General features: G+C 44.2%; 1 protein-coding gene across 1 annotated transcript in view; it reads left to right on the forward strand.

Moving 5' to 3' along the window:
- The first annotated feature begins 183 nt into the window (after positions 1-183).
- LOC142557760 (transcription elongation factor A protein 1-like) overlaps positions 184-15,110 on the forward strand; it is a 35,119-nt gene continuing 20,192 nt past the window's right edge. The window contains exons 1-5 of the mRNA XM_075669844.1: positions 184-370; positions 659-727; positions 2,017-2,308; positions 10,830-10,878; positions 11,526-11,682. Coding sequence (XP_075525959.1) covers positions 302-370; positions 659-727; positions 2,017-2,308; positions 10,830-10,878; positions 11,526-11,682 — 636 coding nt within the window. The 5' untranslated portion in view covers positions 184-301. The remainder of the gene's footprint in view (positions 371-658; positions 728-2,016; positions 2,309-10,829; positions 10,879-11,525; positions 11,683-15,110) is intronic.

Genomic DNA, 15,110 nt, shown 5'->3' on the forward strand with positions numbered 1-15,110 from the left:
TATACTGTGAGTGAAACGTTACACCACATAAATTTAATAATTCTCCAATAATATTTTTCTGCTTTATCCCTCATTCGACGCTTCAAAAACATCAAATATTCGTTTATGCAACCGGGCAACACTAGGGGCAATCTCGTGCTGCTCGTACAAACGTTTCGAACATTTTTCCGGCCATCCCACAACGCCTTGCGGCTTTTGGCCAAAGAGCGCTTTCGCTGTTCATGGAGGTCTAGTACTGCTGGGTTAGTGCTGTTGCGAGCCTGGCTAAAGAAACTCTATTGACCGATACCACCGAGAAAAAATGGGCTGCGAAGACGAAGTAATGAAAATCGCCAAGCGTTTGGACAAAATGGCCTCTGGCTCCAGCGACGTAAGTGTTTGCTGTGCTTCGCCGGCACCCCTTCGCTGCCGCGCGGTCGCCGCTTGTATTTAGACCCGTAGCGCTGGTCGTAGCTAATAGGATAGCGTTTCCGGATCTGCTGGGGCGTCGCATCCAGCGTTGTCGTTGGCAATCAGTGAGCGCATCCATCTACATAAGCGTCCGTGATGTGCGGCTGTATTGACATTTCAGCTGCAACAGGCGACGGCGGGAAGCGATTCGTAAAATTTGTGTGAATGCCGTTTGGAAGTTTTCATTAACGCAATTCCCGTTGTGCAGGACCAGACGCAAGCTTTGGATCTCCTCAAGAATCTGCAAGAGCTGCCAATCACGTTGGAGATCCTCCAGGTAACGCAGTTTCATGATGTACTTACTCATCTGAAAAAGCATGCTGTTTGCTGATCCCCATCTGCTTGCTTCGCGCGTTATCGTAGAACGCAATGCGGAGAAAATTTAAGAGCTTGACCAGGGCGAATGCTGATTTTACAGCGAAAATTCGTCTGTGACGTATTTGTGCGTTCTGCATCTCAGTGCGCGGGCTTGCGTTTACTCGGGTTTTGCAGCGTCTAAATCTTGATCAGCGGTGCTTGTAGTTGGGCAGCGGTGAAGTGGTTTCATTAGAAGAACACAAAAATACCCCAAGCTAAATTTGCAGACGTACACTTACTGAGCGATATTTTTAATTCATAATTCGTTAAGTCCGCATTTGCAAACGACTTTCCTGTTGCTACGGAACACTCTGTGCAAGTTCCCCGGCTAACTAATTTGAAACGTAATATATTGAGGCTGCAGCGAAAAGACCCAGTTTAGGTTACCGGTCTGCCCTTACAAAAATAATTCTGTTGCTAAAGTACACAGATGTGAAATGAAAGAAACCGAAGGCAAAGGTAAACCAGACACATGTCCGGCTTGCTACCCTGCACTTGCAGAAGGAAATATAGGAACGATAAGAGAAAAGGGGGAGAGAAGGAGCATTATAGTTGCATGTACACATAGGGGTGCACAACAAGTATATAAATGGTCGCGGAGACCTGTCGACCTGAGGTACTCTAGCAATTCCGTCATGGCTTTCTGTGCCAGCAGCATGTGTGGCGGTGGTCCAAAAACCTTTGCTTCTTAAAACTGCCCCATGTTCAGCCGGTTTAATGCTGCCCAAAGGGGACCATGCTAGACGCTCGCCCAAGAGTTGTGCATATGGGTGTCATCCATTCCAGTTAGGAGCGAATAAGCCTTTGTAAATGCTACTCCGAGCCATAGGCAGCACAACAATCTTGTACCAGAACAGAAGTTTCTTTATGGCACTTGCAGCTTCTGGAGTGTTTCACCGTATGCAGACAACAGTTTAAGAGGTTAGGAGAAGACAATGTGGCCAATGGTAATTGAGAATACTGTGCGGCGGCATCTCTCATATGTATTGTGTAGCTTTAAGATGTTCAATTCAGTGAATTCCCTATGGTTGTATTTCCTTTTCACGTGACATATTTGTTATGAGTTTTGCCTTTGCTGTCTTGTGATATTGTTGGTTTGTTTTCATATCTGCTATTTCGTGTTCGTAGACCTCTGGCTGGACATAGACAGTCACTCCCAGTCTCAAATTTCTCAAGATGTGTGCCAACTGACATCACTCCTTGTTTTAGCGGACGCGCATTGGCATGACAGTCAACTCATTACGCAAGTCAAGTAACGATGAAGAAGTAATCACATTGGCCAAAGTTCTCATCAAAAGCTGGAAGAAGCTGCTTTCGGGAACGCCCAGCTCCAAGGAGGCCCCTGCCAAGGAGCCTGAGCCCAAGCCAAGTGCATCTGCCAAGCACTCGGCAGCAGCTGCTGGCAGGCCCAATGCCAAGCAGACCTCCTTCCCCGCTGACACCACAAATGCTGTGCGGCTCAAGTGCCGTGAACTTCTGAGTAGTGCACTCAAGTGTGAGGGTGAGTGCAGGGTGAGGTTTGTGCTTTACGGGACACTTGCCATGAGTGTCTGCAATACGGGCACTATGTCAGTGAGCGTGTGCATTCATGGACGAATGAAATGTGAACAAGAAATTACAAAGTAGAATGCCTTACGCAAGTAACCTGAGAGCACAATCCAGATTCTAAAGATAGCGCAGGCCTCACACTAAATATAGAAATCGAAATCATGCTGTTATACTTATTGGTGAAAGCAGAACCGAAAGAATATATTCTAGTTAGTCCCAACTTATTCACATTTCAGTTGTACATGACTGTACACTGATAACAAATGTTATACATCTCGAGGTCAGGTTTTATAACAATTCTTTTTTATATATATGTATATACAGTCAAGTCCACTTATAACGATACCGGTTTTAACAATATATTGGTTATAACAATGAGAAGCTGCTGCACCATCAAATTTTTTATGTTTTGTAGGATGATATAACCAGCTTACTACAATGCCCCCATTCCGCATTATCAGTTATAACAATGAAGTGTGGCTGCAGAGTGTCCTTCCCGAAAGGTATTGAAATGTGAAATCCCTGAAAATAAAAAAAAAGAGAAAGAGAAATTGAGTTGATGCACGATGACCCGCCGCCCCAACAGCCGCCATGTGCTCATTTTCTAGCCTTCACCACATCGCCAGCCTCGCACGCCTCCCTCCCGTTGTCCTTCCAACTCTCTGTGAACACGAATGGGGTGCGCTCGTGGCTCTATAGCCATGCAACCCTTTCGAAACACAAATGGATCGCACCACCTGCACTGCTCCCAGATTGTTTGCCTGACCCTCATTCAGCGTAGTTCTGCCAATGGACTAGGTTGTTTGCGCTACTCTTTGTTCGTTGCGTCGAAGCCGTTCCTGGCCACGTGGTTCCCCAGCCTCATTTGACTCGCAGCCAAAACGGAAGATGGCTGATCCGACCACTGATCATCGGCAATACATGATGTTGCCAATGAAAAGAAGGCGCACTGCTATTGATTTGGAAACTAAGTGCTTTTTACCAATGAGGCAACTGTTGCGAACGTACTTACCTCGGATAGCAATGGCGACAATAATGGCGGCAGCAATGACGCGGTCGGGCAGGCTGCCTCAACTTTGACCTGGCAAATGATTCAGTCTCTCCGAGGCTTCGTTCTCGCGAGGGACCTTCTGCTGCACTATGTGGAGCTGATTGTTGACTAGAAGTGGAAGTTATGTGAAGGATGTCTACTAGCTTTGCATATAGCAAGCAAGGCTGATGGACATGGAGTTTTCTCGTGCAAGCCACTGAGAAGTATGTTGGTGGCGAGATGCTCGTGGCGATCTTGCCCCAGCATTTGTTCTGGATTTCTCAAGCTGACAGGCTGCCGCTGGAACTTTCTTGCATTTTTTAAAGGGCCCCCTTTTGGGGCCACCAAAGCGATGCCTCGGTGGAGCTTGCATATCGCTTGCCGCCCGTGACCCCTCTTTGCAGTTGTTGTGGCAATGCCATTCTCGAACGCCGACAGCCATGACTTGTTAAGTGCGATCGGAATGCGCAGAAAGCAGAGTTAAACATTTAATGAGTGAACACATTCGGCAGCCGGGTGGAGGAAGGCGGTGGGGAGAGGCACTGGCTTCCCCGCTATTATAGTTTTCTCACAACAGCTCTGCCATCCCTCTATTTTTATTTTTATTTGTGCAACCTGTAAGTAATTATTGGTTATAGCAATGGAATTTTCGTCACACTTGCATATTGTTATAATACAAGTGGGTTCGACTGTATACCTGTCGTTGCTGGCTCTTGCGCACCATCAAGCTTAATTTTCACCTCTATTGGCCAGTCAGCTTGAGATGCAGAAATAGTGGAACAGGAATGAAGGAGCTTTTACAAAGTGTGGCTCTTATCGTGCACTTTGATCGTAATGGGGGGACATTATGACCCAGCATGCACTTTCAATCTGTGCACTGTGATCTTCCAATGATAAAATTGCATGCTGGGATGTAGACCTGCACAATTTATGAAATAGTACGTCCTTGGAAAAACATGCAGCTTTATCACTTGGTCACAATATTGTGGAAAGCTTTGATAGTTATATGGTCATACTTGGGCAGCTGATTTAGGTTCTTGGCAGGCTATGCACATTTGAATATGCCTTTCCAAGTGCACAGGACAGCAATATAGCAAATTCACTTGTGAAGATGAAAGTATATTAAATAGACATTTTTAAACATGAACAGATCTGAACCCCCAGGAGGTGCAAAAAGTGACTTGCGAGAATGAACAAGCCCAAGCCTGCTTGTGTAATACGCACATATACGAATTTCCCTGTTTGCTTCTTGATTGCATAATGCAGGTACTAAATGTGTCAGCAATTGGCTGGTGAGGAGCAACACCCTGTCAATGCCAGAAGTCGCTAGTCTCACTCTGCACACAAAATTTTAATTGATTTAGCAGTGTTAGAGAATTGATGCACTTTCTAGGGGCTGTCTATCTATCTGTCTGCCTGTCTACGAGTCTCTAACCGTTTTCCAGCCAACTTCGGTCTCTGGGTAGACAATGGGCTAGTGGTTATAGGCATTTGGCCATTAAATGTTCTAGCCTAATGGTTGCAGCATTAGGCTGTTGTGATGAAGAAATTGGGTTCGAAACCAATCGTCAGGCCTACTTGGATCACGGGTATGTCACATCGCATATGTGCCGCTCATCAGTTAGCTGTTTCACGTCAACATGTGCTGCTGGGCGTGTGCCAATGCCTATGCACTGCTTTTTAATGAACCCCTTTCCCCCCTAGCTTGGATCACTTGGTATGTGCCCCACTTCAGTAAACATCTTTGATGTTAGTTTGGGTCACTGGGTCTGTGCATCTAGGTATTCACTGCTCTTTTAATGAATCTGCTAGCATACCAGTGAATGCACCCAGTGACCCCACTTGGGTTATTGGGCATGTGCCACTCCTCAATGAACCTCTTTCATGCCAACTTAGCTTGCTAGGTATGCATTGCTGGGTGTGTGCTGCATTTTAGTGAATGTATGTTACGCCAACTTGGGTCACTGGGCATGTGCCACTGCATGTGGGACGTTCTTCAGTGATGAAAAAAAATATATATCTTTAAACTGTGACAGGGGTGGGTGGAGTTGTGACCCGCATCATAAATATTCACACGATCTTGTCTGAATATATATTCACACATGTGCCACACAGGGATTTCACTGCAGTGGAGCTAGATCCCGCAGTGTGTCTAGGGGGAAGCAAGAGAGCATTCCAGCTGTATACACGCATAATAAATGATGCATTTCAGTGGTTGCAATACAGGGTGTTGTTGCGTTTCTTTGATGCTACTTGCATTAACATCAACATTCATTGTGAAATGGGTTCTGCCAGATTCTTTTTTTTTTTAGTCCTACAGTGTTGCAATTTACAACAAAAAAGTGCAGTATAAATTTCCTCAGCTTTCAATACAGTCACTGTGAATTGCTTAGTCCCACTATCACAACAACAAAAACATCTTTAAGGGAATACAAAACAGAAGATTGTGTAACTGAGCTGTCAGGTATAATAAAAAAAGATATTTAGTTTATTGATCATTATTCAGCAGCAGAAAAAAAAATTCATTTAGTCATCCCAACAGGGTCAAGTCAGAACTCAACATGTTTAAAGACGTTTACTTAAAAATTGGGACTGTCCTGCTAAATTCAGGAGTCTTGGCAACCCTAGTGTTCACTTCAAATGGTTTTTTCTGTACAGACTGCGACAGCTGTTGTTACCCCTTATAGTATTCGAACTGAACGAATATTCTACTTCAAATATGAGATCTCGAATCGAACAGCAATGTGTATTCATTTTCATATATTCGCACACGCCCTAATAAATGCAGAAAGGTGTTTCTATGTGCAGCAGAACAAATTCAAAGGCTGTTCTTATATATTGGAATAATAATAACATAAGGGTCATTTCACATCAACTTTGGCACTGACCATCTACGATTTCTTTCGAAAAATTCTCGGCACTTGCGTACAACATGAAACGTGTTTCTATGAAACTGGTCAAAACATATTGTTGAGCTTGTTGATTCATTATGGTGGCCAACGGCACCAGAGAGCACGACAGACCAGAAAAAAAAGAATAGCAGTGATTATCTCTGTTTCTCTCTTTTCTTCTTTTTTTTGTCTGTCATGCTTTCTGACACCACCACTCGAAAAAGTATTTTCTCAGAAAAATATTTTCACCGGTTCAAGCAACTCTGGAACTTTCTCACAAGCTGTCAAAATGAGCAGCATAAGAAGTGTTGCCAACAACTTACTTAAATAACACCTACTTTTCTCAGAAAACTGAAAATAGGCCGCACACTTAAAATTGCATTAATTGATTATTAGCAGTTTTTCCATATTTTATATGCCGTTAAAGATGGGACAGCTGGTTCATATTTGGGATCTTTGTTCAATGAAATGGTTTCATGTAAAAACAAACTTTGTGCAGGCAAAGTGCCCAGGAGCTGTAGTTTACGCAACAAATTTGTTTAAGTAGATATGTTGCACAGCAGTGCGCACAGGCGAAGATAAATATAGAAAAAAAAGTCATTTTTTGGCCCATGAACACTAAACGGTCCTATTAAAAAATACACTAAATAGCACTTCTGGTGGTACATTGTATTGCTTTTTAAACTGAGAAAGATTTATCGTATTACTTTTTGTTTGAAGTGAGAACAAAATTTTTTTGAAATTGTTTTCCACAGTTCTTGAAATTGGCATCTGTTTTGTCATCACCGCAAAGTCTTTCATTGCCATATATAAAACGTATGGACACAAGCATTCATGTGCAGATAGAGGGGTGTATTTAGTAAGCCCGCATTGCTTCTAGGTTGATTTCTTCACTGCTGTATACAAACAGCGTCAATGAAGTAGAACTCCATGTCACTGTCTGTTGTCGACCTTCTTGGCATCTTCACAAAGCAAAGTGCATGGACCCTTATGTGTTGCATTATGACAACCTCCACTAAATATCTAAGGTTGTGAAAGGTTAAAAGATTAACCGATCAATAAAATGCTCCCTAATGCGAAATTTTAGCACAGCTCTATACGTGTTTTCATTTTGCAATGTTGAGGCATCGCCCCAATTATTGTACTGACTGGCAGAGCTACGACTTGCAGCACTGTTTATAGACTGGCCACACAGTTGCTTCTTCGCGGCAACTGCAGTTTATGCAATCCTAATCTTTACCGGGAAATGCTTGCGGCAAACGCTGTGCATGAAGGCAAGCTTTCTGGTTCCTTTTTTTTGTCTTCCCACCGCATAACCGGTGCCGTGTATACGCAGACATAAATGCTGGCTGGTGGCGCTTGTCGATGGCTCCCTCCACTTTCCTCCTCATGCTTCCACTGCACCCTCCTCCTCCGCTTTCCTGCTCACACACTCTTTGCTCTTGCTGTCTTTCATTCACCACTACGCTGTGCTTTCGCACTGTTGTCATTCGCTCGGATACGCCAAGGGAAGACGAGTCACGCCCACACACAATGCAGGAACGACGCCTAAGAGCTGCTCTATAAAACAGAAATATAAATCAGGTTAGGATAACTAATTTTATGAGTCAGCACTATCTTTTTTGAATGCCCTTGCTGAGTGGTGTAAGGCTTTATCGTATTGCATCCCATCATCTTTAGGTACAGTTAAGCTCGGATGGTCATCTAGAAAAGAAAGAATGAAAGTCTAAATAAATTAGAGACGCTTTGTTGTTCTGTCATGGTGCCCGGGAATAAATGAGGCAAAATAAAGTGTTGTTGCTTTAGAATGAGACACATATAGGGGACAGTGAGTATGGTGCAGTGCAAGAAGGCGTGAGTGACACTGTGTCCTCAGCATGGTATCATGTGAAACAAGTTTTTTGCTACAGTACAAAGCCACCGTCCTGTATCGGAAAGAAAAGCAAATGTGTCTTTTTATTTGTGGGCAGTTTTTATTTTCTATAATGCGTGTGGCGCGGACACTGCGGCCGCGCGACCCTTATCTTGAAAGCTATCTGCAGTGGGTCCACAGGTACAGAGTCGTCGTGCACTGACAGCTGATGGCTTCGTGTACATTGTGTTCTTGTGGCTTAGTTCACATCGAAGCGAGAGGCAGCACGAAGAACAATTTTCTCTCTGTTGCCGCACTTCCTCACGCCAGCGATAGTCCATAGTCAGCAAATGAGATGTGTTCATGTTTTCCTGCGCGCATGACACCATGCTTGTTAATTTTGTTAGTAAGTGAATGTTTACAAGTTTATATGGCCGATAAAACTACCATCCTCACTTCGTATAGTTGTCTCATAATTTGCTATTGCAATTGATGCTTCGCTTTTTGGATGAAACTGCAACATTGTTTTTAAATAAAATTACATTCCAGAAAAAATCCCTATACTTTGTCTTGTTGGTGTTTTCAGTTAAACCAAAAGCCCTATAGCTATAAAGAATGACACAATGAACTGTTATTTAAATGTTCACACACTTTGCTCAGTAATCTAAAGAAACGGAGAACACCCAATTGCACATGTGCGCTGAACAAGTGCTGTGTGCCCGGCTCAAAAACATATTTTGTCGTATCATTGTGCATGTGCAGATTTTTCCCCTTTTTACATTAGGCGCTTCGTTTTGGAATTTCTCCTGGAAAAGCTTTATGTCACTCACGAGGGAGGTTCCAACAACGTTGTGTTGACTCGCAAAATTAGTAATCCTAACCTGATCTAGATTTCTGTTTTTTATTGCACTTTTCACAACCATAACATTTTAGTTCAGGTTGTGACATTGCAAGCACCGGTGCCCATGTGCTCTGCATTTCCGTGTGAAGACGCCAAGCAGGTCGTTAACTGCCAGTGACATGGGCTTGCACTTTGCTTCATTCACGCTGCTTGTATATGCAATGAAGAAATCAACCCAGAAGGAGTGCAGGCTTCCTATGTGCACCCCTCTATTGGCACAATTGGTGGCTAAATGTAGGCCAAAGATGAGACCTCTGGTTCACGATTATTGTTGCTTGTGCGCACTGCTGTGCAGTATATGTGCCTAAATACATTTCTCGCATAAAGTACAGCTCCTGTGCACTTAGCTAGTAGAAAATTTGTGTTTTTGTATAAAGGAATTTTCTTAGCAATAAAAATTCAGTAATGTGGACCATTTGTCCCATTTTTAACAGCTTATAAAAAAAATTGAGAAATTGCTAATAATTGATTCATGCAAATTTATGTGCAAGTCTTATCTTCAGTTTCCTAACAAAGTTAGGTGTTAATTTTTTATTAATGGAACAAAGTTTTTGGCAACACATTTTATGGTGCCTTGCGACAAAGTTGCGCTGGTGCTTGAGCTGGTGAAAAAATTTTTTCAGGAAAACTATTTCATGGATTGACTTTTCGAGTTGTAGGCAAGTGTGTAGAATTTTGTCAAATAAATCGCAGGTGGTTGGGTACCAAGGTTATTGCACTTGGTGTGGAATGACCCATAAACAACAAGGTCCAAATAGGTGCAGCAACAGCGATAAATTAAGTTGTAGCATATATGAATATATAAAAAACAGATACAACCGACAAATGATACGTACAGTTGTACAGAAGTGTGCAGAACTTAAATTGCACAATGGAAACACAAGAAACATAGCATTATTTTATAGTAAAATATTCAAAAATATTTTAATATTTGTCTTTTATACTTTTAGTCATGACCAAAATGAACGGTAAGCAGTTTCGCTCTGATGACCTTTTCTGAATGAAGAAGTTTTGATGCAAGACTGCGGCAGTGGATTCCAGTCTTGTGTTGGCCTATGTGTGTAGCCAAAATAATCAACATGTCTCTCATTACCAGGTTCATGTTAGAAATTTTCAGAAGAAAAAGACAAGGCATTTTTCTGCATTATAAAAATTATTAAAGGGGTGTCACCGACAACTTGTTTTGTTCTCCAAACTCCAGTGGTGGGGATCCCGTAGGGCTTGTTTGATTTTCCTGTGTTGTTTTTCTTTAAATTTGTTGTTAGGTTCTGGTGATAGTATTTGCCATTGTGGCACAACAAAAGGTTATACTCAGAACTCGCCGAGTTGGAGAGCATGGCGCCAACTGTGACAGAATGCAGGTGCAGAAGGACGTGTTGTGTTTTTCAATTCAGCACTTCGTGTAGTGAGAGGAACCAACCTATAGTCCCATTCATTGCTTTGCTAATATTTATTTATACTGCAGACAGGAGGTCCAAGCAGGGTAGACATAAAAATATAAGAACATGATAACAAAAAGTAACTAGCATGATGGAAATATAACCAAACTGGCATGCTATAATGTACAGTCCACACAGTTCCAATCATTTATAGTGCATGGAAAAAAAATTGTATTTGAATGGGTCAGTTTTGCCAGAACATGGAGTTAAGTATGCTGATGGTGGTGTCGAATACGCCTGGTTGTAAGGGGGTGTTACATACGGTGAAGGGTCGACGGCTGGCTTTCTGTTAATTAGTTGACTAAGATCATTTTGCAATCGTTCCAGTTTGTGTAAATGTACCTATGTACATTTTGTGCAGATATGCCTGAAGATTGCGACGTGGACGGCCTGGCAGCCAAGATTGAGGAAAATATCCTTTCTTTATTTAGCTTTGTCATACGTTGCTGATCATGCTAACAAGGTTGGCCTTTGGAGTTGGAGTTCCGTTGTTTGCAATTCAGTGCTTGCTGCTTGCTTTTGAAGAAGTTATGATTTTGGAGATCTAGGGTAGTGATATGGGTGAATAATTTTTGGGGCTACTTTCATTTTTATGTGATGTGATGCCATCACGCCTCATTGGGGCATTGGGCTGGGTAAGTCAATAGGTCAGCCGGACAACTTGCATTGAAAGTGATGTCCCCAAAAGTCATCTATTATGAACATGGCTCCCGTGTCAAGAGGGGTGACTTTTTGCATTCATTACTTTCCATAGATATGCAATGGCTGAAAGAAATAGGCTTCTGTGGGAAAACTATCTTGCATATTTCCTGTGCCGTCATGAAAAGCAGAGCTACTTACTGCATTTACTCGAATCTTATGTGCATCTTTTTTTTTTTCAACAAAAATATATTGAAGTGCACTTTAGAAATAGGTACAAAAGCAATATTTTTCCGGTCATTATTGGTAGCTAGCTTGCCTCAGATAGCTTCTTGCTTTTTCTTTGCATAGCAGTGTGCCATACATGATATGCAGTTGCAGTTGCCCCGGTTCTTTCTTGGTTGCCTTGACTAGGAGCAAGCATTTATAACGAATTTGGTGATACAAACAATAAATACAAGAACCGGGTGAGAAGCCGTGTCTCCAACCTGAAGGACAGCAAGAATCCTGCCCTGCGGCTTAACGTGCTGCATGGTGCTATTGAACCTGAGCGCATTGCCCGAATGACTGCTGAGGTAAGTGCCCAATTTGCATCCACTTAGGCTCTGCGACGTACAGTCGACTCCCGATAATTCGAAGCCGCTTAATTGGAATTTTCGGTTAATTAGAAGTGAAGTGCTGGTCCCGTCAGTTTTGCATGTAATCCTATAGAAGAAATTGCTCGATAATTCGAAGTCCTCATCCAGTAATATTGTTTAATTGGAAGTTAATCTTCAGCCGGGATCCTCGAGGTGACCGTCATTCTTTGGTAGAATGTGCAATTTTTCAAGTGTTGCAACAGTTCCGTGCTCCGCGTTGGTGTCATCGCCACCGCAGCCGCCCACAACGCCATCCTTGGAGCGGCGCGATTATTCATTGCTACGGCTGCCGTGGCCTCCGCGATCAACTCCGGCGGGAGGCGAAGTGGCTCCCGCCGGAGGCCACGCGCGGCTGCCGCGCGTAGCCGGAGCTGATCGCGGAGGCCACGCGGGTGCCATAGGTGCACGCAGCGCTGCATACTGGCAGTGGCGAGATTGTGCGAGATTAGTCTTGCAGTGTGCGCAGCGTATGTCAAGGCGTGTGTTTTGGTAGAGCGCCTTTGTGCGGGAAGCTCGTAGGCTAGGTTGTTCCACGAGTGATTCGGAATTGACTGTACCTAGGCGCGCAGTTTATAGCCATGGCAAACCGTGGCTCTTATCGCACGCTCGACCTGGCAACGAAAGTCGAGGTTTTGAAGGAAGTTGAGAAGGGAGGTGCCGCCAAACAAGACATAGCGCGGAAGTACGGGATCAAGCCGAACACGCTCTCTAACTACATCAAGAACAAGCACACAATAATGGATGCATTTGAGAACGACAAGTTCAAGACTTCTCGGAAGCGAATGCGCACCGGCGCTTACCCAGAGTTGGAGAAGGCTCTGCTGGTTTGGATTAGGGAGGCCAGGAGCAACAAACTTCCTTTCACCGGCGACATCGTTGCGATGAAAGCCCGAACGCTTGCAGCAAGGTTGGGGATCGAGGACTTCGTTTCGTCAGATGAATGGCTGACGCGCTTTAAAGATCGCCATGACCTGGTTTTCAAGAGCGTGTGTGGTGAAAAGGCGTCCGTTAACCAGGAAACATGCGCCACGTGGAAGGACGGAAAGCTGCGTGAATATCTCGCCGAATACAGACCGGAAGACATCTTCAATGCAGATGAGACTGCACTCTTCTATCGGCTTCTACCAGAGAAGACCCTGACATTCAAGGACGACGACTGTGCTGGGAACAAACGCAGCAAGGAGAGAGCGTCGTTGCTGATCGCGGCAAACATGACTGGCACGGAACGATGTCGGTTACTTGTGATCGGGAAAGCCGCGAAGCCGAGATGTTTTAAAGGCGTGAAGACACTGCCTGTGGACTATGAGGCGAACAAAAAAGCGTGGATGACGGCCGAAATCTTCAAGAGCTGGATAAGCAAATTGGACCGCAAGTTTGCTGCTTCGAACCGCAAGGTGTTGTTCCTTGTCGATCACTGCAGTGCTCACGTGAATGTGCCAGCCTTGAGTGCAATACGCCTCGCATTTTTGCCTGCAAACACAACGGCTGTTTTGCAGCCAATGGACCAAGGCATCATCAAGAATGTTAAAGTCCTGTACAGGCGGCACCTCCTCGAGCGCATGATTTTGTGTATGGATAGCTCCACAAAGTACGAGGTGAGCCTGCTTAGTGCCATCCACATGTTGGCGCGAGCATGAGATCGTGTGAAGCAAGAAACAATCGCAAACTGCTTCAGGGCTTGCGGTTTTGTGGCAGCTTCTTCGGAGGATGCCTCTGAAACTTCAGCGAAGGAAGCGTCAACAAGCGAGCTTGACGGCACTGATTTTGGTGATGCTCTCGGGGACGTCAATTTTGAAGATTATGTCGCCGTAGACAAGGCGGTCGAAACGTGCGGTGCGCTGACGGATAGCGAAATTGTAGAGATTATTCGGCCCCAGGAAGCGACCCAGCAAAGCGACGATGACGTTGAAGGCGAGCCGCAACCTAAGGCTGCCGATGTAGCTGCGGGCCTTGCTCTTGCGGAGCGCTTCTTTGCCGCTGAAGGTAACGCGGAAGAAGCGTTCCGCCACATCTACAGCCTACAGAACTTGCTTTCAGCAGCGCGATTCGGCGAGAAGAAGCAAAGCAAGATGACCGACTATTCTTCTTAGAGAAAATACTCAATTTCGCCACAAATAAAGTGCTGTTTTTCATTTTGTGCTTAATTGGAAGTTCGTTTGATTCGAAGTTTTTTGCGGTCCCCGTGAACTTCGTATTAATGGGAGTCGACTGTATAGCAGAGGAATCAGTAATAACAGGCACTCTATGAATGGGCTCAATTTATGGAAAAATGATGCATATCCCACATACTGTAGGAATCTGCACAGACGAAGCTTTCATGTCCACTCCCACAATGGGACTATGTTCACCTCGGTGAACTGCTCTGCTCACAGTCCGACCACGCACTGCGACCAACACAACATTAAACCGGTCAGACTAGATGCTGCAAAGAAAGATTTGCTGTAAGAAACGCGTTCAAGGCACTTTTCGTCATGGTGCTGAATGCCATCACAACACAAGTGACAGAACCACAAGGTAAGATAGTAGCACCTACTTCACGCACCTGAAAGGGACATATTGTGAAACACTGGCTGGCAGCACACAGCAACATACTTCTGTTGTAAGACAAGCTCATTTTACACATCTACGTAGATGCTCGCATGCAGAAAATGGAGCATCTCGGTTGAGCCTTCTCCTGCAGTTTCATTTTTTCTTGAGAACAGTAAAGATTGCCTTCATTTGCTTACATTTTAATGCGATTATCATTAAAATGTCTATCTTTGGTTCTAACAATTTTCCCACCAACATGGGTCGCTGGGTAGTCCATGATCAAATGGGTCGAGCATCATGCTGAGGGAAGCGGATTTGAAACCAGCCGTCGGGGACCAGCTGGGTCCACTGAGTATGTGTCGAAGGGTATGTGCCGCTCTCGGATGACAAAAAAAATGTCCTTTAAAATTTCTTTGGTGCTTGGTGGAATCAAACCCGCATCATATATGTTCAGGCTATCTTGTCCGAGCACTTATATTCACACATGTGTCACGTGCACACTTTGTGGTGGCAGCTCTAGGTGGTGCAGTATGTCCACAGGGAAGCGCAAGAGAGGAGCCTGGCTGCAGTAGACACTTAATAGTACATGATGTGTTTTGGCGTTGGCAATATGGTGTACCGTTATAATGCTTTATTGCTAATCGCATTAATGTGGACAGTCATACTGAGGTAGCTCCTAACGGAATTTTTAGGTCTAGTATTGTTGACTGAATGCTTGCAGAAAAATGAAAAACGCATCTTTTGTTTCTGCATGTAAAATTTTCTATTTACTGTTTCATCGAGATGCTATCGGCCTGAATGCATAGCAAGCATAACACCAGATACCATCCGACCGG

This window comes from Dermacentor variabilis, chromosome 9 (assembly GCF_050947875.1).
Source record: "Dermacentor variabilis isolate Ectoservices chromosome 9, ASM5094787v1, whole genome shotgun sequence".
NCBI classification, from domain to species: domain Eukaryota; kingdom Metazoa; phylum Arthropoda; class Arachnida; order Ixodida; family Ixodidae; genus Dermacentor; species Dermacentor variabilis.